Genomic DNA, 25,282 nt, shown 5'->3' with positions numbered 1-25,282 from the left:
GTACAGCCGGAGGTCTATCGCTGTGAAGTGCTGTGGCAATCAAAACACGATAAAGCTAACACCAAGTGTGAAATTGCTGTGACCTTTAGAATTATGAGAAAAATTTGCGTGATGTTTTTTAGCTCTTTTTTGTTTGTTGTTGTGAGTTTCACTCGGGTGCGGATAAACGGCTCTCTGGTCAAAGAATCCTGCTGATTAAGCCATGTTTACATAAAATATCGAAGTCAATAACTGACGCCTATTTTTTTTCATTTTTGTGGTATCCACTGATGATAAATTGTTCTGAACTTACATTTTCCTGAGTATCTACATAGTCATTTCTTTTGGAGTAATTAAGTGGAGAAAAGTACCCTCTATCACCCTTTTAGTTCTCTACCAGCGCTTTGAATTTGAAAACCCTTTCAAGAAGGCAAAGTAACAATTCTGAGAAGACTATATTGTACAAACAGACCAACATCCGGAAATGATTATCTAGTTTGAATCATACTTTATTTTTAAGCGGAAAGGCAACATGCATGTCGGATGACGTGTCATTATCTTACGTCGATACCTAATTACACACGCGAGTAGCAAAGATCTTTGCAACTTCATCGAGTCACTTACACTGAAGTACTTTACCCTAACCGTCACAGTCAAATTATCTACCAATATAACATGGTCTGACGTACTTTTCTTTTTAAATAAAGTTTCAAGACCCTTTTCACTTAAAGGAAATGTGACGATGTTACAATTACTTTTAAAATTTTCCTTTCGATTGTTCCCTGGCTTTATTCTTAGTCGGTCAACGTGGCAGTTGAAGAATAACGCGATATTGGGTTTCAATCTCGAGAGTGAAATGCTGTTTAATGGTCACAAGATATGGAAGAAACGAAAACTTTCGATACATCTATTTTAAGTTTAGACGTGTCAGAATTCCCAAAAAAACATTCTTACGTAATGAAACCACCAGATTATTCAAACCTGGAGACCTTGTGTGTCAAGTGTTACTATCATTTCCTTGCTTCGGGTCAAACATTCAAACTTCCGAACAATCGGGAATTTCTAAGAATTCCACGACTACCCACCAAAGTTTCAAGCCTCCGAGAAATTTTTTCTAGAAAAAAGTTGTTTTCATTTCTCCCAATTCATTTTATCAAAAGAATAATTGTATAAGTTTCATTTAAATGCTCAAGTCGTAGCAGCGCGAAGGAAGGAGAAACATTTCACCGGAAGTCATATGTCAAATACGTGTTGACTTCCGCTGCGGTGCAGAGAGAACTGTGGGTACCATCTTGGCAGATGTTACTGTTTTGTTATTGAGAAAATGTCGTCGGCAGGTAGGAGAGGGAAATATAATCTTAGAAGCCCTGGATAACAAACAAACATGAAGAAGAAAAAGTTTAAGTTTGACGTGAACTTTAAGTTGAACCAGCTGACGAGTGTACCTTTCGTTAGCGGAGTTCTATTCGCTAAAATGAGATTATTAGAAGGTGGAAATTTTACGAGCTTTTCAACCAGGTATTAGCTGCTGAGTTCTGTGAGAAAGAACGCATTTGTTATGCGGCTTTTATTTTAATTTCTCCTTTGTTTTCGTGATTTTGTCTTCTGTAAGGGAGGAAGTTGGGAACCATTGCGTAAAGTGGGGAAAGAACGTTACTTTTCCATGCAAAATGACAGCGAATGTCTCTACGGGAGTTTTAGATGCGTGCAACTACCGAGTGTCCATTCGGAAGGTATGAGTTCAAAACAACATAACTTCATAATGTCGAAATGGTCTTATAGATCAATCGTAGATATTTAGTCTTCTACCATTTTACTTATAAACTGTTTCACTTTCTTTATTGGTTGCTAGTGGTAAAACATATTCGTGTTTGTCGGTGAAGTTTTAATTGAGTGGTTGTGCAATTTTGTTCGCCCCGGGCTCGCAGAGTTGCGATGTTTAAGGGCCACCTGCAATTTCTGACATTCATTTGGGATGAAAACAGTTGATACCTTGGCCTTCAAGGGACGTTTCAAATAGTACATCTGATCTCTTGCTTGAGCTTTTGATCACCTCTTTGTTAACAAGAATTTACGGCAACTATAGAAGTATGTGCTGGCATGAAAAATATCTGGAAAAAACTTCGATCCGATCACGTCTTGATTGCTTATAGCCTTAGCTCATTGTTGTACTCCAAACATTTGTAGGTTAATTCTTACATTTCCTCTGAAGATTAAAAAGCAAAATTCGTAATCTGCTGACTCTTTCCTTTTCTTCATGTCATGGTTCGTTTAAGTTGTCATGCCTGATTTGTTGTTCTGGAACAAGCCAGTTCATCCTTATAAAGTCTTGCATGTAAATCAGTCGGTATCGACTGATCGATTTCTTGTAAGTTTAGCGCGGTTGTTTTAATTATTTCTTGATAAACACATTCACGAACAAATTAAATCGATTGAAAGAGGGAGGGAGTTATGAGGAGCATTTTACCCCGAGCGTGCGATAATTTTTTCATTATATCGTCAGTTAGTGTTTTGCACAAGTGGGAAATCATGTGGTTTCCTAAAATGACAAGACTCCAGGTCGTATTTAACCACACAATAGTGTGTTTATACCTCTTACCGCTTGACTTATGCAGAAAATATGGAAATTCCTACTTTCAGTCAATAATCAACGTATAAATTTTTGGATGAAAAGGGATCAATCCAAATCTGCGGACAAAAATTGGGGTAAAGGATTGCGTACAGATTTGACTGACCATCCTGAAGATCTTGAGATTAGTTTTTCCGTTCACATTATTTAATTATCTTGCACTTGTTTTCTTGCCTCAACATATTCATCTTAGCGAGCAGAAACTCAAACAAACCTTTGGAATCTTTCTCTCATTATGAATTTAACGATTTAATTTGTTGTGTATGACAGTATTTATCAATTTTCCTGAGAATTGTAATATCTTAAGGAATTGTCAGCAGTGTGCTTGACAACATGTTGTGATTGAAAACAATTTTAAATCACATAATTTCGTTAGCTTCAGCACTAACATTTGTTACCTCAAGCCATTTACATCTCAATGTCATGTTTACTTCTTTTCATAAATTTTAAGATGTAATTTTTGTAACTTAATTCACTTGCTTCTGCTAGCACCTTTTCTAGTGAGCATGTGATCAAGAATGTTCAATCATGGTGTACTGCATTATGCATTATTTGAGTATTTGCAGACATCAAGTCTACACATTTCATGACAGAATGCTAGTATCCAGGATTGCCATCTTGTTGATAATAGCTAGTTATGGAATATTCTAATAGATCAGTTTAGATAAACATATCACATATTTTATCATTAGTTTTAGATGTAAATGAATCATGATTTGCACGTGAATGAAACATTTGTGTTTATTATCTGTATAATCATCATTTTGTTTTGACTAATTTCCAAGTCACCTGGCAAATTTGCATATTAGAATGGTAGAAAACTTGCTTCTTTGCTTGTCTCTGGGTGTGGTAAGTGTAATCAGAGCATAGGCTTTGCCTGTTTTTTTAGACAGAAATTTGATGTTGATTTCTTTTCTTGCCAATATTTGAAGGGCAGGTTGAAAGACATTTGTGAAACAATTTTGAGAATTTGTTTTGGCCTATGTTGGCATGGAATCATATAACATTAGTCAGTCAAAATTTCTATCTCTCTCTCATCTTGTGGCTTGCAAAATAATTCAAATTAAAATTTATTTGAGTAGCATGGAAATGAGCCATTGTTATAAATGAAAAGGTTTGATCCAAGATTAGGATAAATTGTAAATTGTTATATTTGCCAAAGTTTCTTAAGAAGGGAAAAAAATACAATAGAGCTTTTTGAAGGTTCAAGTCTCAAGGCCTTTGGATGAGAGGGCAGGAGATATCACCACTTACATAATTATATAGATACATCTTTGCTTCCATTCAATTAATTTTGGAAAGGAAACATAAAATAGTGAGACAAGAGAGTAAAAATTCATACTGTAGGATTTAGGGGTTAAACAGACCAGATTCCTACACTTTACCATTCATTTAACATTCAGTTGACTGCTTTAAAATAATTGTCCAAAAAGTGATATCAGGTAAACAGATTTAAGTCTGATATTAGCTTAATTTGGGGAATTTAAAGCTCCTTTAGGTCTTGAAGATATTAAATAAATAAAAAAAGGATTACTGCTACTTTAGACTTCCTTACGTTTATGTCTTCACTTCCTGTTTATAGTATTATGAAATCAGGTTGGTCAAAGTACAGATTTTTTCAGATTTCTGCATTAACTCATCTCCCTGTAGCTGTTCATGATATTTATAAGTATCACAACAGTGCCTTGAAACCACTTGTTCTTGAGATATTGAGTCTCATACAAACTCTATTTTTAAGTTCTGGCAACTGTCCTTTTGTTTTGAAAATTTCTTGTAAGGAGTCATTAATAATGACATGGCTTCACATAGGATCAAGTCTCTTGGTGTCTTAAAAAAAACAAGATTAAGAACGCGTTATTTATCAAAGGTACATGTAGAGTATTTGAACTAAATTTAAGGAACATTAACTATACATGAATATCTCTTTGTATTTCGTTCATTACAGGGTAAGATATGTTCCACCAACAAATGCATGTTCGTGAATATGTGCAGCATGGCTGAAGTTTTTTGTCTAGAACACGGCTGGGTTTATTTTTCCTATTGAGATTATGGGGATTAGTCTGATACTGTGATATACAAACATGCTGGCTGTCTTTATTTTGATAAATACCCTTGGTAAGGAAGGAAAACTTATCCAGAATAACATGCAAATCTGAGGACATTTTAATACATAATCTCTCTGAGTGATAGAAATTGAATATCCCACATTTCCTGGATATTTGTGGGGATAAGTGGAATTGAGATTCAGCTAAATATTTTTTTAGCAAATAGAAAGGTTAAGTTTAACAGGCACTAGATACTTTGAGTCAAAGCAAGGCTTGGCTTTAGCACAGAATGATTTAATGTTGTCCGTCGAGAGTTTGTAAGGAGTGACTTAACTGGATTCAAGAATATGTCAAGGACTGACTGGCAAAAATTTCAACAACCTGAATTTGTCCAGGAGGCTCCAGACAATACTGACAATATGTCTCAGTGCAAAACTCCATTTTGAATAGAGCATTTTTTGGCATGGTCCAAATGAATAAATCTAGACTCTAAAACTAATGGCAAAATTAAAACTAAAACTTCTTGTGGTTGCCTTTTCATAAGTGATCACAAAGTGAAAGTATCAGAGAAGTTTAGCCTTTTATGTTAACTGTAATCAATTCTTGCAACAAAAAAAAGGGCTTAGGAAAGTCCCTGAAGATTCCTCAAGAACCATTGAATAGACCCACCCCCTTAGGATTAGATGAGTCAATTTACCCAACCCTTGCTTATCTAATCTCTTAATATTTTTCTGATTGGTACTTGCAGTCCTTTAACTGCTTTTTTTTTCTCCTTTTTTCTAAGGAAACCAAAGGAGGCAAAGGTCACATCAAGGTTGGTACAATTTAACAGTTACTAGCAAATAAAAAATCTCTTTTGCTTTTAAGATAGTCTATGATTTTTTTCTTATCTTTTGTATTTTTAGTGGCTTTCATAGCAATTTCTCTTTTCAAGGGTAGATATTGGCATATTCTCTTTGATGAAGCAATTGTCTTCTGTCACATGACAGCTGACAATTTACATGTATTTCTTGTAATTTCTTGCAAGTTGTCAACCTCATTATGATCTTAAACACATTTATTGTAATCTACTATTTTATTTGGAACAGCGGTAATGTCATATTTCTGTTGTGTTTTCTTGTAGCTTGGCTTTGTGGATGTGAACTTAGCAGAGTTTGCTGGATCAGCTTCAACTGTAAAGCGATATATTCTTGAAGGATATGAAAACAAGACTGATTTGCGCCAGGACAACTCAATTCTTGAGGTATATCAGGCTATTCAAATTGAAATTTACAAAAGGCTTTGAAGGATTGAATTCTTAGCCAAAAAAATTGTATTTGTTCTGTAAAATTTCACTCTCTCATGGTTTTGTTCAAAGGTTGAAATCAGTATGCAGCTCACATCTGGAGATTCAATTTTTAAAGTGTAAGTTCTGAAATATTCATGTTACACTTTCCTATATTGATTATGCATTCTACAATCTCAATCAGTGACATAACGCTATTCAAGGGCTTTTAAAATGAGATGGTTTAAAGGTAACCATTAACACCATACCATACATTCTTCATTAAAATACCTTGTACATAACAGAATGAAGGAAGTGTGGAAGTGTTGTATGTTATCAGAGAACAGAACTAAAACCTGTTGTGTCTATTGACAAAGATTATGAAAATCAAACTTGGTAAATTGTGCCCAAAGCTCGCTGGCCATGCCAATTTTTACCTTGCTATTGATCCTGTTATGAAAAGACCCCTGTAAGTCTTGTTTACTCATCTCAGGTCTTGTGATAATACTGTAAAGAACCATTTCTTTCAAATTTCCTGTGCATATTTAAGCATAATTTACAAGAGATAAGCTCAGAAATCCCTTAAGTCCTGAAACGGGTAAACATTGATGGCCTAATTGCTCCAGGAGGAGTTAAGTATGTAACTAAATAACTAATTATTGATTCTGCAGGTTGCTCTTCATCTAAAATCTTCACAGAATATCTCCTTGATATAATGAGAAAGTAAATGTACAATGTGCCAATTGTTATACATAACCTTTCCTCCCTCAGACCTTATTCACCATCACACAATCAAGCGACAACTGAAACAGCAGAAAACAGAGCACCACCTTCTGATCATGACTCAGTCAGTGATGCACCAGGAGTAGCTGAGGCAAGAAAATCAGTCTTGAGTGGCAGCCAAGAAAGTATATCAGAAAATCAGGAAACTGCAGGCAGTGATCCTGATAAAGTGAACTTCATTCCTGGGCATTCACGGAGCTTCAGTGAGCCACCCTGTGGCGGCAGTAGCCATGTCAGGAGCATCAGCACGCTGTCACGAATATCCGGGTATTCAACTGGTCATTCTTTTTCATCCAGCTTGGAGGGCAGATCTAGTAGGAGGTATTCAACCATGGAATGGTGTTAGCATACTCAGCCATGCACTCACCATTTTTCTTTTCTCATTTTTATGATTTTGATTTCATGTGAAGCAATTTTTTTTTCTACTGCATACAACTGTATGTGCTACTTGTTTGACATGTTTATTTGAGAAAAAGGTGTAACATTTTATTTTCTTCTTTTTGCCACCCTTTTGTTTTGCTTGATTTTATTGGTTCTTCTTGTGTATGCTGCACCATTCAGGCTTCAAAAGTTTCCTTAATAACCGGCCATAATTTTCATACAATGGGTTACTATTACTTAATTTGGAGAGGAAAGCAATCTTTTTTATCGGATCCTCAAATTTATAAGCATCCTATTGTTTGCAAGTACTAGTGTCAGATGTAAATGACTGCCCAGACATGTATACATGTAGCTTGCTTAATGGCAGGGAGCCGTGGTGATGTCAAACTAATTTTATTGCCATATTACCTTCCTCCTATTTGTAATTATTGTCATGCAATTTTTTTCCCATGAACAGGAAACAAAGTTCAGGGTCTGGGAAAGGTGGGCACTCAGGGTGTATCCTTCATCAACTGTTATGAAATATCAGATAATTGAAACTTGTAACAGTGTTGTTGGGCATGAGGTTTTTTGTTAGTACAGACAAATAAATTCAGTCTATAGTGGTTCAAATTTCCAGAGGTGGATGCGGAGAAGCAAATGTGAAGTAGTGAAAAAGAACCTATTTTATAGGTGTAGGAACAAAGGTCTTTAACGTGCTGTAAAATTAATTGCCCACTAATTCAGATCATACTTGTAAGCTTTACCATGTTGTTTACTTATTATGTTGCTTATCAACCTTAACATCTTAAAAGCTGATGACACAGCATTTTGTGGTTCTGAGCAAACATTGTCACCAGCTCCTGAGAGGCAAGGCAAGAGAATAAGCTGGAAGGTATAGTTATATTTCTGCGTCAAATGGTCATGGAGCATATATTTTTTGTTGTAGAATTACATGGAAATGTCCAACAAACCACAAAACATTTACATTAAAAACAGACTTCAAACTTTCTTTTAGACAAAATACACACACACCTTAAACCATGAACAAGTATTTGTTCAGATGATCTTCATACTCAAGAAACAATTAAATCGAAAGCTACAGAAAATTTACAGGTTGCTGGTCAGCTGTTTATATTTTGCAAGTTAATGGACAACTGGTATGAAAAGTAGATGCAGTTTGCCCTCCCTTTTAGCTTATTTTAAAGTCATGAATTTTGTTATAATTTGCTATACATGTATATGTGCATGTACCTGCATATTTCTTAACTCTTTGAATCCTAAGATCTCATTTTTAATTCTCTTTGCTGTCTGCTAAATGATTCTTATCATGTTTGTTGGGAGAATTTGGTATCAGATCAATTAGTAATCACAAAATGGATATTTTTCTTTATTCTCATCTCTTTTCTGTATGATATTGTACAGATATAGTAAGGAGAAATTCTGTCTTGGTCACTCACAGGAGTTAAGGGTTTAAGGACTCTTCCATTTACATTTACAATAGTCCTCAAAAACAAGGATTCCAAAATAATTTGTACAAATTTTTGTGATAAACAGAAACCTGATGACCAAAGATCAAGCCACAGCAGAGTTAATGCAGATGATGTCATCGAACAAATTTTTAGTGGGTAAGCTGCACACATTATTAAGAATGCATGTTGTACATGCACTTTAAAACACTGGATTGGTACAATGCAGCTTTAAGCAAACTGTGTATTCAGTGTCTGATCTAGAGTTATTCAAGATCAAAAACAGGGTACAGTCTCTGAATACTTTTGTTGCTTTTTAGTATGTGAAATTTTTAGATGGATTGCTATTACTATGTTCAGTGCTTTGAAGCATTTTATTTTTACAGCTTCAGTTGTGTTACATAACTTTTTGCGCGATTCTTTCATCTTGTTCCAGGCACAATTTTTCAGGTGATGAAAATCCATCAGGTAACTCACTGTCAGTTACTATAATTGTTGAAATATTTAAATTATTCTTTAGTTTAAGGCATCACTTGTTGAATTTATGCTCTCTTTTTTTCCCAGTATTCTGTTCATTCCTCATTCCTATCAATTCCTTTGAGAGAGTTTCATGTTGTTGATGTAATGTTCTCTGCTTACAAACCAGGTGATGAACTTCAAGGTAACCAGTTGTCAGTGCTTCTCACAAAAGATGGCACATTGAGTATTCCTGGAGGATACAGTAGGCAAGTGACTGCTTTTAACTCTACTAACTGTTATTTCTTTGTACTTATGGGGACATGTCTTTTCTAGTATAGGCAATTCATTAAAAAAAAATAATATTAGAATTGCTGGACAGAGGACTTTGTTTGCCATTTAACCAAATAGGCTCTCAGAAGCTACACTGCTGTTTATTTGAATGTCACCATGTACAGATGTATATAGTCATGACTTAGGTTTATTGTTTATAGTTTCCCAACTGTTGTTTGCAATTTTCTTGATTACATGTACATGTACATGAAACACAGAAATAACCTACTGAAATAACAAATATATAATTAAATTTCGTACAAACTTTCTTAATTTGGCATGGTTTTCGGTACATAAAAAATCTGCACTTAAATGCTGTGTAAACTTTATTAAATAGGTATGTGTTCATTCTATCAATTTAATTTTGTGATATTCTTTATTGATCGTACAGACCTATTCCAGAAGACAAGTACCGGACATTGTGAAATATTACAACTCCACAAGAATATTCCACAACTCAGGCAGCCCAATCTGCTATTATTACTACTATGTGTATAAGTTACTGTACATGTTACTCCATTTGTAGAGAGCTTTCTTTAGAACATATTCATAGAAGTACTGGTACTTTATTCATGTACATAACAGAGAACTCTGTAAAGGAATTTTATACAAATCTGTGTGTGCTACATACTTCATAGCGTAATGTGTAAGATAAACCACACTCATTAATTGCATTTTAACCCTTTAACTCCCAAGATTTCATGACTAATTCTCCTTACTGTCTGCCACACAATTTATATGATGCTAGTTTGGAGAATTTAGAATTGGATCAACCAGTAGTCCCCCAATTGATATTTTTCTTTATTCTCATTACTTGTCTGCTTGATATTGTACTGATAATTTAAGGAGAAATTCTGTCACTAGTGGGACTTCAAGGGTTAATGATTTTTTGCACTGCCCCTATGGCATGGTATAGTAAGTCTTCAGTGACCTTCCGTGCAGTGGATGTGTGTGTTGTGTGTTCCTTACTGCAAAGATAGTTACACATAGCAAAACATCTGCAGAAGGTCTCATTATATCATTTACATGTCTTACAGAGTGGGTCGTCAGCTTTTTCTTATATTTATTTTGTTTTTACAGCAGTTTTTTGCTGGTCTTGTTTGAGGGGCTTTTGACATTCTCTTCTGTGTAATCACAGTGCAAAGTTGATGCCTTCAATAGTTTGTTGGAACTTTCAAATTTTTTATTTCTCAAATGAAGTACACACAATGTGCATTGAATGAGTGAGGTGTGTTCTGTTGATATGCTATGAATAATCCCTTAGTGATTCAATCATGATGCCATGGTTTTAATTTGTAGCTTTTGTCTAAAACAGTGGCTGACAAAAGTACTCACTAAGGAAGATTGACTCAGACAAAAACATGAAGAACAGTGAATTTTCAAGCAGGTTCCTTGATAACAGTTTGCTACAGTGCCCTGGAGGCACTTGGTAGCTGGTCTTGTTTTTCATGTTACCTTAGTTTTAAATTTAAGCAAGGGTTGGAGGGAAATATTTTGAAAAGTAGAGTGAAATGTAGTACACACGAAGGTCAGCATAATTGTAAGTCCCCTTGGTTTAGATTTAAGGAAATCTCTCCTTACAAAATTGTCATACCATGGGAGTTTTCCAATAGTTGAAGTTCTACTTAAGTCTATTTTGTCCATGACAAACAGTGACTTAGGTGATTAATTAATGTTAACTTCCATCACACAAAATTCTACCCATGATCCACTATATTTTAAAGGGGGTGGTTTTAGTTTGGAATTTTTTTTTAGTGAAATCTTTTGATACTAATATTAGGTAGATTTTTTTCAGATGTTTATTTGACTATTTGAATTGTTCCAATTTCATGTGAAATTTATTTCTTAGTTATGGGGGTGAATGCTTCTTGCAAGTTAACACATTCAAATAATTTGATATGACAGCCATAAGCTCAAAGAGGGAGCACCAAACACCTATGGAGATAAAACAGCAATTTTAACGTAAGAAAATATGAGGAAATTAAGGCAGTGTTCAATAGAGTAGCTGATTGTGGGATGAGTTATAATTTATTTATAATTAGATTTCCTATTCGTGAGAATATATCGGTATTGGCCGTATGTCCTGTCAAAGAATTGATCTTGTCCATCATGAGTGGTTTGAAATTGTAATTTCAACTGAAGTATGACACATGATGTAGCTGCAATTTTTTTTATTATAATTATGTTCCATTTAGAGGTTGCTTTTTGTTTCTGCGTTGGGAAGGAGAGCTGAATATGGAAATATGTCTCTCGATGGTTATTGGTCTCGTAGGTTGGTTGAATGTAGATCATATTAGCCATTTGTTTCTTTTGTTAAGTTTCGTATGGAGCATATCATTATTGTTACTAACTTGATTCTCCAGCGGTCCAGAGAGGGAGTTAGACAAGGCCGTTGACAGAACTCTCTGTCAGGGTGTCCAACTTAAGTGCCTTTGATTACTTGGGGACAGGCCAGGCTGCTTTATTTTGTTTTTCGAAGGGAGAAGGGGGGGTCGTGTTCGTAAGACCTTGGACCGTCTAAGAATTAGTTTAAATTGTTTCACTTCTGATGGAAATTAATATTTAGCTTTATGTAATGATACATATCGTGTGATAATAATGCGAGTGTGAGAGGATTAACTGGTCGTCGGGAGTGTGTGAGTATCGCGCTTAAAATTCTTAAGACACTTTGACATCGTGATTAATTATGCTTGCTTCGGATGTGAGTTGGTAACTTGTTTGAATATAAAAAGAAATTCTTTATGGTGAAGTTTTTAGCGGGTTCTAAAGGCTGCGCTGAGAACTTTCTTTTGGGTTGTGTGTCACATTTTGGAGAGCTGAAGGGCCGTCTTGGGTTATAATTTTTTTTCTTTTTTCGGTCATAAGAGTGTTCAAGTATTTAGAGCTTATCTGTAGTTTGAAATGTAAATAATGCATTGATAATGACAGGATTTTACGCAATTAAAGTTAAAAAAAGGTGTGCTTGAAGTGAGTTTTGTCATTCTGGTACTGTACTTACACATAGCCAGTCGAAATGGGCGGGAAGATAAGAGAAGCAAGAACTGGGTAGCGACCATTTTCCCTATTTAATATTGATGAGAGATCAATGTTTCGCAATAATTCTTCAAGTGGCCTGGATTTGACCTAATACATAAATACGCTGCGTTCGCTCGTCAGTGTTGTGAAGCTGTTTGTTGCGCTTATCCAATTCATTAGAAATGTTGCCAGCATCCTTGGAGAGAGACTGTGGTACATTCCCTCTTGAGAGTATGTATTTATTGTTAATACGAATGAAGATACGACAAAACTAAGTTCATTAAAAATACTGAAGAAATAGGAATTACACCTGCAGGGGGCCATCCTGTTTAAATATTCGTTATTATTATTATTATTATTATTATTATTATTATTGTTATTATAATTATTATTATTATTATTGTTATTATAATAATAATAATAATTATTATTATTATTATTATTGTTGTTGTTGTTGGTGTTGGTGTTGTTTAGTTTAAGACCTCGTCTTTTTGACGAAGGGCCAACGCTTCAAACGTCAATTTTAGAAATTCTTTACGGTAGCTAATTTACATCAGTCAACTCAGTTGATAAAACAAAAAATCTTGTTTTACCTCTCGTGAACGCAGCACCACGATTTCTTTAGAAACGTACCCCTTTATTCATTTGAACGACTTTACTTGTGATAGTCACTTGTTACCTCGTGTACTTAGAGGAAGTAAAGAGTGTTGCAGTGACCGAGTGGGCTGTAGTCTCGCAGACCAGGTCGGACTCCTGGTGTTCAAAAGGGTCGCTGATGCTTATCCAGTTTTTATTTCTCTTGATTTGGACGCTTCATAGGGCTAACGTTCTGCTAGATGAAACTTAAGGAAGCACAATGATAAACAAATATAGATTTAGCCTGAAAACCAAATGAAAACTGATTACATCAAAACTGTCGTAACGTTGCTTTAAATAACCAAGGCCCAGGTGACTAAAATGCCTGAAGAGACGAAGCAAACTAGTAAGAACCACAGGGGTATTAATTTTAGGAAGGATGTAAGGGGAAGCGAGGAATTTTCCAAGGAAGAGCTGAGAAATATATCGCAGTTGAAAGAAAACAAGGAAGTGTTTGACTCATCTGAAGATGTCAATGGCTGAAAGGGGGGGAGGGCGGGGTCGTGATGACTCTTCCATCATGTGAGGATAGTAGTGAGATAAGAACTGATAAATTTATTAATAACAGCACTTCGGTGGAAGAAAGACTGTTGTTTTGCAACGTTGCCGTCCCAGAGGCATGAACATTTCTGGATAGCTCAGACAGTTCCGAGGAGAGGTCTGAAAATATGGAGGATGGAAGGAAAATCCTGGATCTTGATAAACACCCTTAAGGGGCTACATTACAGTGTAGACAAAAAAAACAACGCTTACACACTTTCGGGAGAGTGGGAGGGGGGGGGGGTGCCTATAATGGCAAGATAATACCAGGCGTTTCAAAACTCCTTCTATCGCGACAAAGCATCTTGAAAGACTTGAGATCTCTGGCGGTTACTCATTCTAAAAATCGATCAGTCTTGGGAGAAAATTTCTGTTTTCGAATAGGAGTGAGATTCAGCAATCCACAACTATTTTTGTTTTCATTTTAAGATTTACTTAAGCATCCCTAGCTTACGACAATGTTAGTGTCGACGAACTAAGTGTCTTTTTTTTCTACAGTAACGTCTCTACTCGCGAGCAATCGATCTATGTACATTATACTGAGTGAAATTTGGTTCAGGGTCACGACGTCGATGAGCTTCGTGCAGGTTTGCCGTTTCATCAATTTTTGGCAGTTGTGACCAATAACATATAGATTTAGCCAAGTCTAAAAGCGGAGTTCTTGTTAATTTATTTTCCAGCCTTTCGTTGTAATAAAAACAATAAGGCTAACCATACGTAAAAAAAGGCGAAAAAAAGCCGATAAGCGCGAAAATTGACAAATTTTAACCGTTAATCGTAGATAAAGTTAACCGTAAAAACTTTTCTTTTAATCACAACGTAAAAGCCGTTAAAGCCATCACCCCACTGAGACCCTCTTATCTAGGTGGTTCTGTGATTTTTTGGAACCACGATGCCCCCAATTTATCGCTTGACTTGTTTTGTTTAGATGTTATTTCTGTGTGCGCGTTTCTTTGTCATTTTTAGACGTGATAGTCCGTAAATGTCGGACCACGTCGAACAGGTAGGTTCACTGATTTGGCTCAAATTTTGCATGTTAACTTGGCTAGGGGTTCTTATCACGAAATGGATATTTTAAAGATTGAAATTTATTTTGCGTGGGAAATTAAGGTTCCCGACCATTTGGAGTTCCTATGGGATGTGGTAACCAGGCTTAAAACAAATCAGCAACTATTCCCCTGTGTTTTGAATGCGAAATTTTGTAGAAAAATACAAAGGGTCTGCAAGGTCTGAGTGATGTTTTGCTTTGTTTTGTTTTCGGTATCAGATGGGGTCTTATAAGAATTTGCTAGAGTTTTCAACATTTCCTTACATCCGGCAAGTCCCATGGAAACAGTCCGTCTTGATCTCTCCCCAGATTTCTCTCGCCAAATGATTCAATGTGGCGCTTTCATATAGTGTGACGAGAAGCTTGTGATGTCATCGCCTGTATGACAAGTATCGAATCCTCGGCCGGATACGCCGTACTTAGCCTACTGATTTCGTCCAGAAATGAACCTTTTCCATGGAAAAGAAATCGTGGACGCGCACATACGTGAGTACACATACACAGATTGCAAAAACATTGCGTACATATAACAAACCACTGGCGGCCGAAGCTTTAACTGTGAGATGGTCATCTAACGAAATAACAGCCATGGCAAAATTATAAGAATTTGACATAGTTTGATGCTACACTGGTTTGCAGATTTAATGAATGTAACTGAAGAAGTTACAATTCATAGACCCAACGTTTCGACACTCCTGTCTAGCGCCTTCATGTTATATGATGTTATTTCTGCGGTATCCGGAAATGAAGCAGAGCGCCTCTTGTCGCATTTGAATTTAGTAGAGCGTGAAAGGATCGACATTTTCACTTTCTTGATTTAAATGTGTCCAGAGGGGTTCACGGTAATTAAGAGACAAGTGTCTACCGTAAACCCACCCACACCGACAAATACCTCGCTTTCGATTCTCACCACCCTATTTTCCATAAAAAGTCTGTAGCCAAAACTTTACTTAAGAGGGCTGACTGTCTACCATCTTCACTCGATTCAAAGGCTGAGGAGAGGGAATATGTTTCCAATGTCCTGAGGGTTACTTTTGATCTCTCTTATACCCTCTTGGGAAGTGAATACCCCAGGGTTATTTTTAATCTCTTGCATACCCTCCTGGATAGTGTATACCTAAGGATTATTTTTAATCTCTTCTACACTCTCTTGGGTAGTGTATACCTGAGGGTTATTTTTAATCTCTTCCATACCCTCTTGGGTAGTGTACACCAGAAGGTTGTTTTTAATCTCCATATCCACTTGTATAGTGTATACCTGAGGGTTACTTTGAATCTCTTCTTTACCCTCTTGGGTAGTGTATACCTGAGGGTTATTTTTAATCTTTTCTATACCATCTTGGGTAGTGTTTACCTGATGGTTATTTTTAATTTCCTTTATACCCTCTTGGGTAGTGTATACCTGAGAGTTGTTTTTAATTTCCTTTATACTCTCTTGGGCTCTACTCTCTTTTAATCTCTTCTTTACCCTCTTGGGTAGTTTATACCTGAGGGTTATTTTTAATCTCTTGCATTCCCTCCTGGGTAGTATAGACCTTAGAGGTATTTTTAATCTCTTGCATACCTTCTTGGGTAGCATATACCTGACGGTTGTTTTTAACCTCTTCTACGCGCTCTTGGGTAGTGTATACCTGAGGGTAATTTTAATCTCTTCTATACCCTCTTGGGTAGTATATACTTGAGAGTTATTTTTAATCTCTTGTATACCCTTTTGTAGTTGATTTTGGCAAAAGTGATGTCTTTGTAAAAGCTAAAAATGCCATTCCAAAATCTTTGCACATAAAAGGTCATTATAAGGATAGTTGCATTGCGCCAAAGCTTGTAGACTGAACAGGGAGACCATCAGTCTGTATTCTCTGGATTATCTAATCAACACAGTTTCTGGACTTTAAAAGTACAAACCATGACCTGTATAGAGAAGGGTTTGTTGGAGTTAGCCTTATTCAGGCCTTGGCTTCGATCATGGAGGCGAAATCAGCTTAACTGATGCCACTTTTTAGGCCATCTTTGAGTTTCTTCTTCTTATGTGTTTTAAATTGTTCCTGTTTGTTTCTGTAATATTTGGTCAGGACTATTTGTGGACCTTGTGTTAACGATTTACTGTTGTCTTCTTTAAGACATGTATTGTTTCAACAAAGAAAATGAGCTTAGCATACTGCCCCTTAGGTTTTTTCAAATTAGACCTGTTAATTTTGTATGAGGCTTTTCTCTGGACTCTTGTTTTTGGAAAATGAGCAAACAAAGTAGAGTTGTATCTGGAAAACGATTGGAAATGTAATTATCGGATGTTGGGGTTTTTTTCCATTTCATTTGAGGGGAGCTTTATTAACTTTTTTTGTAGGGATTATTGGATGTCCTGGAATGTTCAGCAAACACCTCATGCCACCAAGAGGCATCAAACCTTGGCTTGAATTACTTAATATGCATATTAGCTGGCTGCACATTGAATGTGCAGCCAACTAATTTGCATAAAAAATTTTTTCCAACACAAAGCTCATCATGCTACAGTTGTCTGATTGTCGAAATTTCTTTAATTAAGGTTACAGTTGTAAAATTCAAAATTGTAAAAAGGCAGCACAAAACACAATGTCAGAAAATAGCGGGAAGACTGAGTGGAGTTCCAGTTTCAGTGTATCGGTAATCACATGATTTCGAGTGCAATTTGGAATAAATAAGCAAGAGTAAATTTTTTCATAGACTAACAAAATTGCATGAGCCCATGGGGCGAGTGCAATTTGTGATCTTTGAAAATAATTACAATTGCTTATTTATTCCAAATTGCACAAGAAAAATCATGTGATTATGTATTAATAATAGACATGAAAAAACATGAGATTATAATGAGCTTATTATAATTATGCAGAAGCGAAGTGCACACATCAAAGGGAAAAATAATTTATTCAAACCCTGCAAGTGACATTGTGTGTTTGGTCAAAACAACTGCATACAATTAAAACAATAATATACAAGGTGCAAAAAAGTTCAAAGTCTGGCTAAACAGTTCAAGTAAACTAAACACGTTTAGTTCTACATATTGTCATGACAATTTTTTTTCATTCAATTTGTCCTAAAAAAATTATTAGATTTGGTTTTTGTGATATCCAGAATAGTCAAGGTCTTGGTAAGGGTTATCAGCCTACCTTGACCTTGGTTATTTTGGATATCACAAAAGCCTCTTCCAATAATTGTTTATAATCAGGCAAGGGATTCACAAAATTAGGTTCTAAACTAATGACCACCCAGGTTGTATTTTAAGTAAGTGATCTGACTGAAATTTGCTTTCCCAAAACTGGGAGCTTTATGCAACACTTCAAGCCTTAAAACACGGCAATGAAGGAGAAAGAAGCAATTTTTCACAGTACAAAACAAGTGGACAACTGAGTAATGATTTATGATGACTGGTTTTTCTTTAACTTCCAACTGATAAAACCATGCAAGTCTTAAAATGTTACAACCTGCTGTATGACTTCTAGATGCAAGTCATCAAATTGGCAACCTATGCTACAAATGTATTTCTTTATTTGCTTTAATTTTTCCTAGTCTCCATGGCAATCAAAATGGTTGCAGTTTGGATCACAGTATAGTTAAATAAATAATTATTTTTCTACCAGATTTATTGCCATCAGATAGGTATTACTATCCATGGCCTCCTGCTGAGCTGACTGCTATTTATAGACCATTCTATTTGAGTGACCTTGAAGATGCACTCATTCCATCTCCTGTGAGAAAAGTGGTCTTTGTCCAAGTCAACGAAACCTACGAAGAAACAGGTATATTGGAGAGCTTTTAAAAATGATGCTACCTTCATTTTAGTCGATGAGTTTTTCATACTGATTCTTTTAATACATTTTCAGTTTTAATAATTTCATTCCTTTCAAATGTTCATGATTCATCTGAGTCTTGATTTATAATGATAATAGGAATGAGTGGAGTCCAATTTTGTCTATAATCATTAAAGTGATTAACAAAATCGGACTATTGTGAAAGGGGAATCTGATTTGTTAGTCAGGAGTTTGATTACAGACAGAATTGGACAACACAAAGTCCTGATACCAATTAATTGAAACTATGGAACAATTTGACAAAGAAAGTAGACATCAGTTATAGGTTTCATAAGAAAACAATTGTTAACTTGGTGAAATGCATGACAGCAGCATGCACACATGATGCTTACTGTCCATGTATACAGGCATGACACGTCAACTGTCCTATGACACTGTCCAATGACAAGCATGGTGCATACACAGTGTCCTGTTGGTGCTCAAATCTGGCTGTTGATAACCAATCATGTTTGAGAATTTTGTTTTATTTTTGCTTAATTCTGTTGACATAGGATGTGCTATTAGATTTGCAGTGAATGTAGCTGTTTTGAAAATTCTTGAATATTTGATGTTTGTGTTTAATTTCAACTTGACATGGCTCTAGCTGGTGTAGTTTTTTCTACTATACACCTCAGAGTGCATCAATCATTGCTTGTGAATGAAATTTTCTTAAGTTTATTTGAATGCACTTTGAATTGCAATTTTCTTTTCCCTTCCCCCTCATTATGCTTTTTGTATTTACATGCAATGCTTGCGATTTAAGCAATTAGCTAAAGCCAGTCATGTTAAATACAGGGTAAACATGGACTTTTTTCAAAGACTCTAATGTTTGGTATGATGTACATTTGATAACTATTGTTAGAGCATCTTTTTTTCTGATGAAATAATCCTTCAATTTAATTATGTCTGACTCAATAATGATTTAAGACCCACAAATTCAAGGTAACTTCAATATCTCATAAAGTCATGTAGCTTCAGGACATTTTACATGTAATGTCGAGGTTAAAGTTTATTTATGACTTTTTTTAAACAGACTGGATACTAGAAGTGGCCAAAGAAAGTTCAACAATTGTTGGAATTGTTGGTTGGGTTGACCTTACTGACCCAAAGGTAAATCTCTCTCGAAAATATTGATTTACCAGTACTTGATTTGGCAAACTATAAAATGTTGTAATATTACCCACTGCAGACATGGTTTTGATCTTAACTTCTGACCAAGGTTTTTAAAAAATAGAAACTTGTTAATACTGAACAATAATCTTACTTGATTTTCCTTCAACACTTCAGTGTTGATCAATTTGATTTTATAGAAGATTATTAATTTCATTTAACATGATCAAATGAGAAAAAATTGGAAACAGTTGATTTTCAATTTTTAAAGGTTGATGCTATTCTAGACAATTATATGAAGCATCCAAAGTTCAGGGGGATAAGGAATATCTTAGAAGGAGAACCAGATGATTGGTTGGGCAGAGAATCTGTTCAGAGAGGTTTAGGTATGTCAATGGTCATTCAATACCCTTAAGTAAAGCCATGTTACATGGATTTTTTTTTTAGTTTTAATATTTGCCAAGTTTGTGGGTTGTTATTAATATGCAAACATGTGTCACAGCAGACTGGAAAAATCAGCCCCCCAAAAGAATGATTCTGCAAAATTTCCAACTTTTAAAAAAATACCAAGAGGTCTATTTGATTATTTAATTAATTTGGTAGGCACAAACGTTCCAAGGCAACAGAATTCAGTGATGTTTCTCAGTGAATAAAGTGAGTTGTTGCTCCATAAATGATCAAAGTTTAAAATATCTTGTTTCCTTCCTTGTCAATGCTATGCTGCTTAATAAGAAAATGTCAAAAATCAAAGTCATCTCAAACCAAAAAAAAGTTATGTGTAGTGTGCCATTTGGGTTTTAGGCACTGAAAGATAATTTTAAACTTCCATGCTGTAATCTGCTAATATTAACTTTTAAAGTTGAAGAGGAATGATTTATCATGCTTGACTTCTACTTGTACTGACTTTGATTCTATCCTCTCAGGATTTTTAGAGGAAAGGGGACTGACATATGATTTACTTGTAAGGTCAGTAGGCATTAGTAATAATTTATTTTTCACTGTAGTATCCCCTGAGTCCTCTTAGCACTTTTTGCTCTCATGACTGACTAAAAGGAAATTTCCCCCACAATATTGATACATTTTTCAGAGGAAATATAATATAAAGAAAGAAAAAAATACAAACAAGGATATTTTATGTTAGTTTGGAGAATTTGGTATTGGATCAACTTTTAATCCCCTAACTGTTTTTTTTCTTTATTCTTATCACTTGTTTGCTTGATATTGTATCAATATTGTAAGGAGAAATTCTGTCTTGGTCATTCATGGGAGTTAAAGGGTTAAGGCATTCCAAGGTTACACCTTGGAATGTTATGACAGTGATAGCAATGAATATTATTAATGTTAATGAAGTAATGGTGGTGATGAGCTAACAATTTTGGTACATGTCATATCTGGTAAATAGCCCCCAGGTAAGACCCTGGGTAATAGTTCCACCTGGCATGCCACATGACACACTGATTTGCATAAGTTTGTACTCATGACTGTGATCCTGCTTACTATCAACTGATGGGAACTGTAATTACCTAAGAAATCACAGAAATTTATTAATTTGTTTATTTCTCTTCTCAAAGGACAAGGCACTTGAATTTGGCTAATGATGTTGTTCAAAAGTTTCCAAAGTAAGTTTTGTCATAAATTTATTTTGTTTTTTTAATGGTTGTTGTTGTTGTTGTTGTTGGTGTTTTCCTCATTCTGTACTATTCACTGTTTTCATTTTTTTTTTATGTAGACCAATAAATGTAGAAGCATTCAATAATTTGTCACACTTTTCTTTGCCTGTACATAATCTTTTGATAAGAGGGTCAATTTTATGTTACTTTACACTCAAATGTCTTTGTTAATGATTTGGGTGAGGCTGTTAGTCTGGCAAGGAAAGGAGGGAAGCTGTATTCAGGAGTACCCATGAGAGGATTGGACTAAAATGTTCAACGGAAGCTCATCTCAATCCTGCTCAGTTTTATTAATACAAAAAAGTCAAACTTGAAAACTTTAATTGTAACAGAAAATAACTGAATATGATTAAACTAAAATGTCAGTTCAACTTCATGGTTAATACTGCCAATGAAAACCTTCTTCTAAAAGTCTTTTTTATCGGTAGATTGACCTTTTAGTGAGAGGAAGTACACACAGGAGGGTTTACTAACAGATTTTGTGGAACAGCATTCACTTTTAAGTTTTCTTTTCTTTTTTTCTAATTTTAGCCTGAAGTTTGTTGTTGACCACGCTGCAAAACCAGAAATTAAAGAAGGCAAGATAGATGCCTGGAAAAAGGGAATGCAAATTTTGTCTCAAAATCCGAACGTTTTTTGCAAAATGTAAGTAAAGCTTGTAAGTGGTTATAGGTTGCGCTCCTACCAAGTATATTTAATCAAGAGAGCTGTCTTCTCAATTTCATTTACCTTACTGCGATATCCCAATGTCTGACCATTATTCGTGTTGTTGGGTGGTGCTTGAAGTTACGTTGAAAACTAATAAACAACTTTGCAGTCGAACCAGGTCAAGTTTAACATGACTGTGCTACTCCTCACGGACCCAGGTCCATGGAAACTGGGTTGGCTTCTCTATCTCCCTCCGGGTGTAGCCTACCTACCTTGCCAGAGGGGGTAAGTTTCGAAAGAAACTGTGTCGCTGCGTCGGTAGGAGGGTATAACAGGGTAATTTAGTCTTATCAACTGTGTTAATAACGTAGATTGGCCACCGTAAATAATATAAAAGCTGACGTTTGAGCGTTTGCCCTTCGTTAGAGCGAGTCAACTTTAACACTCTTTACAGTGGCCAATTTATTTTATCAACTCAGTTGATAATACTGAATTACCATACCTGCCCATGCTAGCCTCGTCATTGACTGTTCCTCTCCAGTTGTCCTTGAAAGGTTCTTGATTAGGGTTCAAGGGTGTTTAAAGTCTTGAGTCAAAAGATTCAGCCTCAACTAAGTAATGGCCCTACTGCAACCCTATCAATCTGCAGGACCAAGTTGTTCAAAACACAATCAACACTCATACATTAGATCATCATAACAAGGCAACGCACAATTACTTGCTCGGTAAATGCAACTGAAAAGTGTGGAGATACTTGAACACTGAGGTCTTTATCTTACGCTTGCAGATCGGGGCTAGTGACAGAAGCTTCTCATGAAAAATGGAAAATTGAAGACTTAATTCCTTACGCACAGGTCAGTAGTTAATTCTTACATGTAGAAACATCTCATTCATTCCTTGGAGGGCACGATCAACACTTCGGTTAATTGCCAGGCTTCTAGGAGTTGAATAAGACGGATACCGCGCCTTAGCAAGGCCAGGGACTGGACTTCTCAAATTTCGCTACGACGCTTTAATTACCATTATCTATTTATGGTTGATACTTGATCACATAATTCATTGCACAGTGCAGCTTGAATTTCTTGCTTCGATTTGTGCTTGTTTCGTCTTTCCGTTTTTTTTTTTAGCACGTGACTTCTGTATTTGGAGCGAACCGATGTATGTTTGGCTCTGATTGGCCAGTTTGCACGATGGCGAGAGATGCATCTTATCATCAAACCTTTCAAGCCTACCTGCAGAGTATTTCAAATCTAACGGAAGAAGAGAAGCAGGCGATTTTTTGTGACAACGTAGTGAAATTTTATGGAATTAGAGCTAGTGGTTATGGAAAATGAGCAGATTTACTAATTTAATTTTTGTACGTAACGTGCGACGATAATGTGGTCATATCATCACGGCACCCCTGATCAAGAGATTTAAGCCAACATTTACACCAATCTGTATAATATGAATATGGAATCTAGAATTATAAGAATTATTCTTAACGTGATATTTCTACAGTGTGCCTTCAAAACTGCTTGATCAAATGTAGAAAGCTGCTTACGAACTATTACGATCTGAGACGTCTATTTAAAGCTAGAATGCCATCTTTGATAGTTACCAAAGAGAAATCAACTCCATGTGGATTGTAGTTTCAGAACAACGGAGATTTCCAATTAGATTCATATGGTGAAGTCATTATTCTTCCTAACTCGCCTTTATCTTTCAGTCTTTTTTAATCATAAAATTCACTTTTAGTGATAGTTAGAAAGAATACGTGAAATACTTTAGAGAAAGGATCAGCTTTAATTAAGATCAGCATTTCTGTTACATTTTCTTTGTTTCTCCACTTTATTTTTTTTGTTTACATGTATAGGTTAGAAGACATTTGTATGATGACAGGTGTTTTGCTGACAGAACACGATTTTTCTGAACCAAAACTTTCAGTAGACAGGTTGAGAAAGAAAGAAGACGCTTTCCGCATGACCTAGTGGCTTGTCAGATTTTAGCGAAATGAAATTTTTTCACATCCACTCTTATTGCATTTTCTCAAAGCAAATGTTAAGTAGATTTCTAGTTGTGTAACTTTTTTGAGGATGACTTATTTTTTACTACTTATTGTATTTAGGAATTAAAGAATTAGGGGTTTTATATGCGCATGGTCTTTCGTCTTTTTACGTGACCCACCGTGGATAAACTTTAAATTAATGATAAATGAACAGATAGATGAATGAATTAAAAAGCAGATAAGTACCGAATCATTATAGAAATAGAGATAAAATTGTTGCTGCGAAATGAGTGACAGTGGAAAAGAACTGTAAACTTTGAAAAAAAGACATGTTAGGCCTGGCCCACATGTGCGTAATTCAAACGGTCCATTTTTGGGGAGGATTTCAGTTTTCACCAATTTTGGTTTTTGGTTTTTGGTGGTGCTGTACAAAACCGGGTCTAGGTTCACCTATGATAGCTTGCCATCACGCCAGACTCGTTACCTTTATCAGCACTTGACCAAGATAGAATTTCTCCTTACAATATCATCAGGGGATTATTAGTGGATCCAATACCAAATTCTCCAAACTAACATCATAAGAACTGTCTGTCAGACAGTAGGAAGAATTACTAATGAGATCTCGGGAGTAAAGGAGTTAAGGTTACTTCCCACCTTCAGAGGCCGCAAAAATCGATTTTTCTTTTATTTGACTAAACTGAATTCAAACATTCAACCAAACATTTCCATAATAAAGTATCTGAAATCTTTAAAAGCACCCGAGTTATTTAGAAAAACGTATTTTCAAATAAAAGTTAATAAATGAGGAAGGTGTCAGACCAGGGTGAATCCCCTGGGGAATTTTCGCGTCAACCGCTCCTGTTGGGGCTCGATTTTCATCCTATTTCCATATTTTGTTTACATCGCGCACTTTACAAAATTACCCCGTGGATGTTCTTTGTTTATGGAAAAATCTTTGCTCGTAGAAAAATCAAAACCGGAAGAAAAAGAAAACAGGCTATAGGAAGAAAGACAGGGTACCAGTCCGTCAAGAAAAGAAATAAATTCCTTTGTGAAAGTAACTGGTACTGGCGGAGCTCCACGCTGGCGTCCAGATTTTGAGCTAAGAAGTCGCTGTCAAACCAAAATTTTCCATACCTGAAGGTCGTTGTTGTGTCGTCCTCCTCAACGCTCCACTGAGTGATCGAGATAAAAAAAAAATACGTGGCTGTAATGGGTTACTTCTCGCGAGAAATCTTGATCCATCGTCATAGACGCCAGGAAGTTCTCTTGTCCCATTGGGACATTGGCATTTTGGGAGGAATACAGCCACTTTGAGCGAATTTATAGGGTATATAGATTTGACCGATTCTCGTCAAATTTCGCCGAAACATCTTAAGAATAATGACAAACGAAAATTTGTCGGGAAATTTTGATATTTGAAATATTTGTCCCACAGCATCGATTTACATAAGACGGCTCGCATATTTTCAGCTATTCTAACTTTTAG

At 35.7% G+C, this 25,282-nt stretch overlaps 2 protein-coding genes across 3 annotated transcripts; both read left to right on the top strand.

Annotated features, from left to right (window-relative positions):
- Positions 1–1,265: 1,265 nt before the first annotated feature.
- LOC131796011 (early estrogen-induced gene 1 protein-like) lies at positions 1,266–12,285 on the top strand. Of its 2 annotated transcripts, none has more exons than XM_059113657.2 (12): positions 1,266–1,497; positions 1,592–1,712; positions 5,438–5,467; positions 5,777–5,896; positions 6,011–6,057; positions 6,689–6,967; positions 7,539–7,579; positions 7,876–7,955; positions 8,618–8,688; positions 8,966–8,997; positions 9,176–9,254; positions 9,710–12,285. In XM_059113657.2, the coding sequence occupies exons 1-12, from the start codon at positions 1,364–1,366 to the stop codon at positions 9,741–9,743; spliced, it is 1,068 nt and encodes a 355-aa protein (XP_058969640.1). In that variant the 5' UTR covers positions 1,266–1,363; the 3' UTR covers positions 9,744–12,285. The 2 variants fall into 2 exon arrangements, with proteins under 2 accessions (XP_058969640.1, XP_058969639.1); XM_059113656.2 differs by having other exon boundaries at positions 1,267–1,497; positions 6,689–7,021.
- A 2,607-nt stretch (positions 12,286–14,892) lies between these two features.
- On the top strand, positions 14,893–24,598 carry LOC131795977 (L-fucono-1,5-lactonase-like). The gene is made up of 9 exons (XM_059113617.2): positions 14,893–15,043; positions 18,169–18,327; positions 19,412–19,488; positions 19,760–19,874; positions 20,412–20,454; positions 21,060–21,107; positions 21,690–21,803; positions 22,594–22,660; positions 22,934–24,598. The coding sequence occupies exons 1-9, from the start codon at positions 15,001–15,003 to the stop codon at positions 23,138–23,140; spliced, it is 873 nt and encodes a 290-aa protein (XP_058969600.1). The 5' UTR covers positions 14,893–15,000; the 3' UTR covers positions 23,141–24,598.
- Positions 24,599–25,282: the final 684 nt, after the last annotated feature.

Source organism: Pocillopora verrucosa, chromosome 4 (genome assembly GCF_036669915.1).
Source record: "Pocillopora verrucosa isolate sample1 chromosome 4, ASM3666991v2, whole genome shotgun sequence".
Lineage (NCBI taxonomy): Eukaryota > Metazoa > Cnidaria > Anthozoa > Scleractinia > Pocilloporidae > Pocillopora > Pocillopora verrucosa.
The sequence above is the reverse complement of the archived record's forward strand: the minus strand, read 5'-3'. Positions and strand labels throughout refer to the sequence as shown.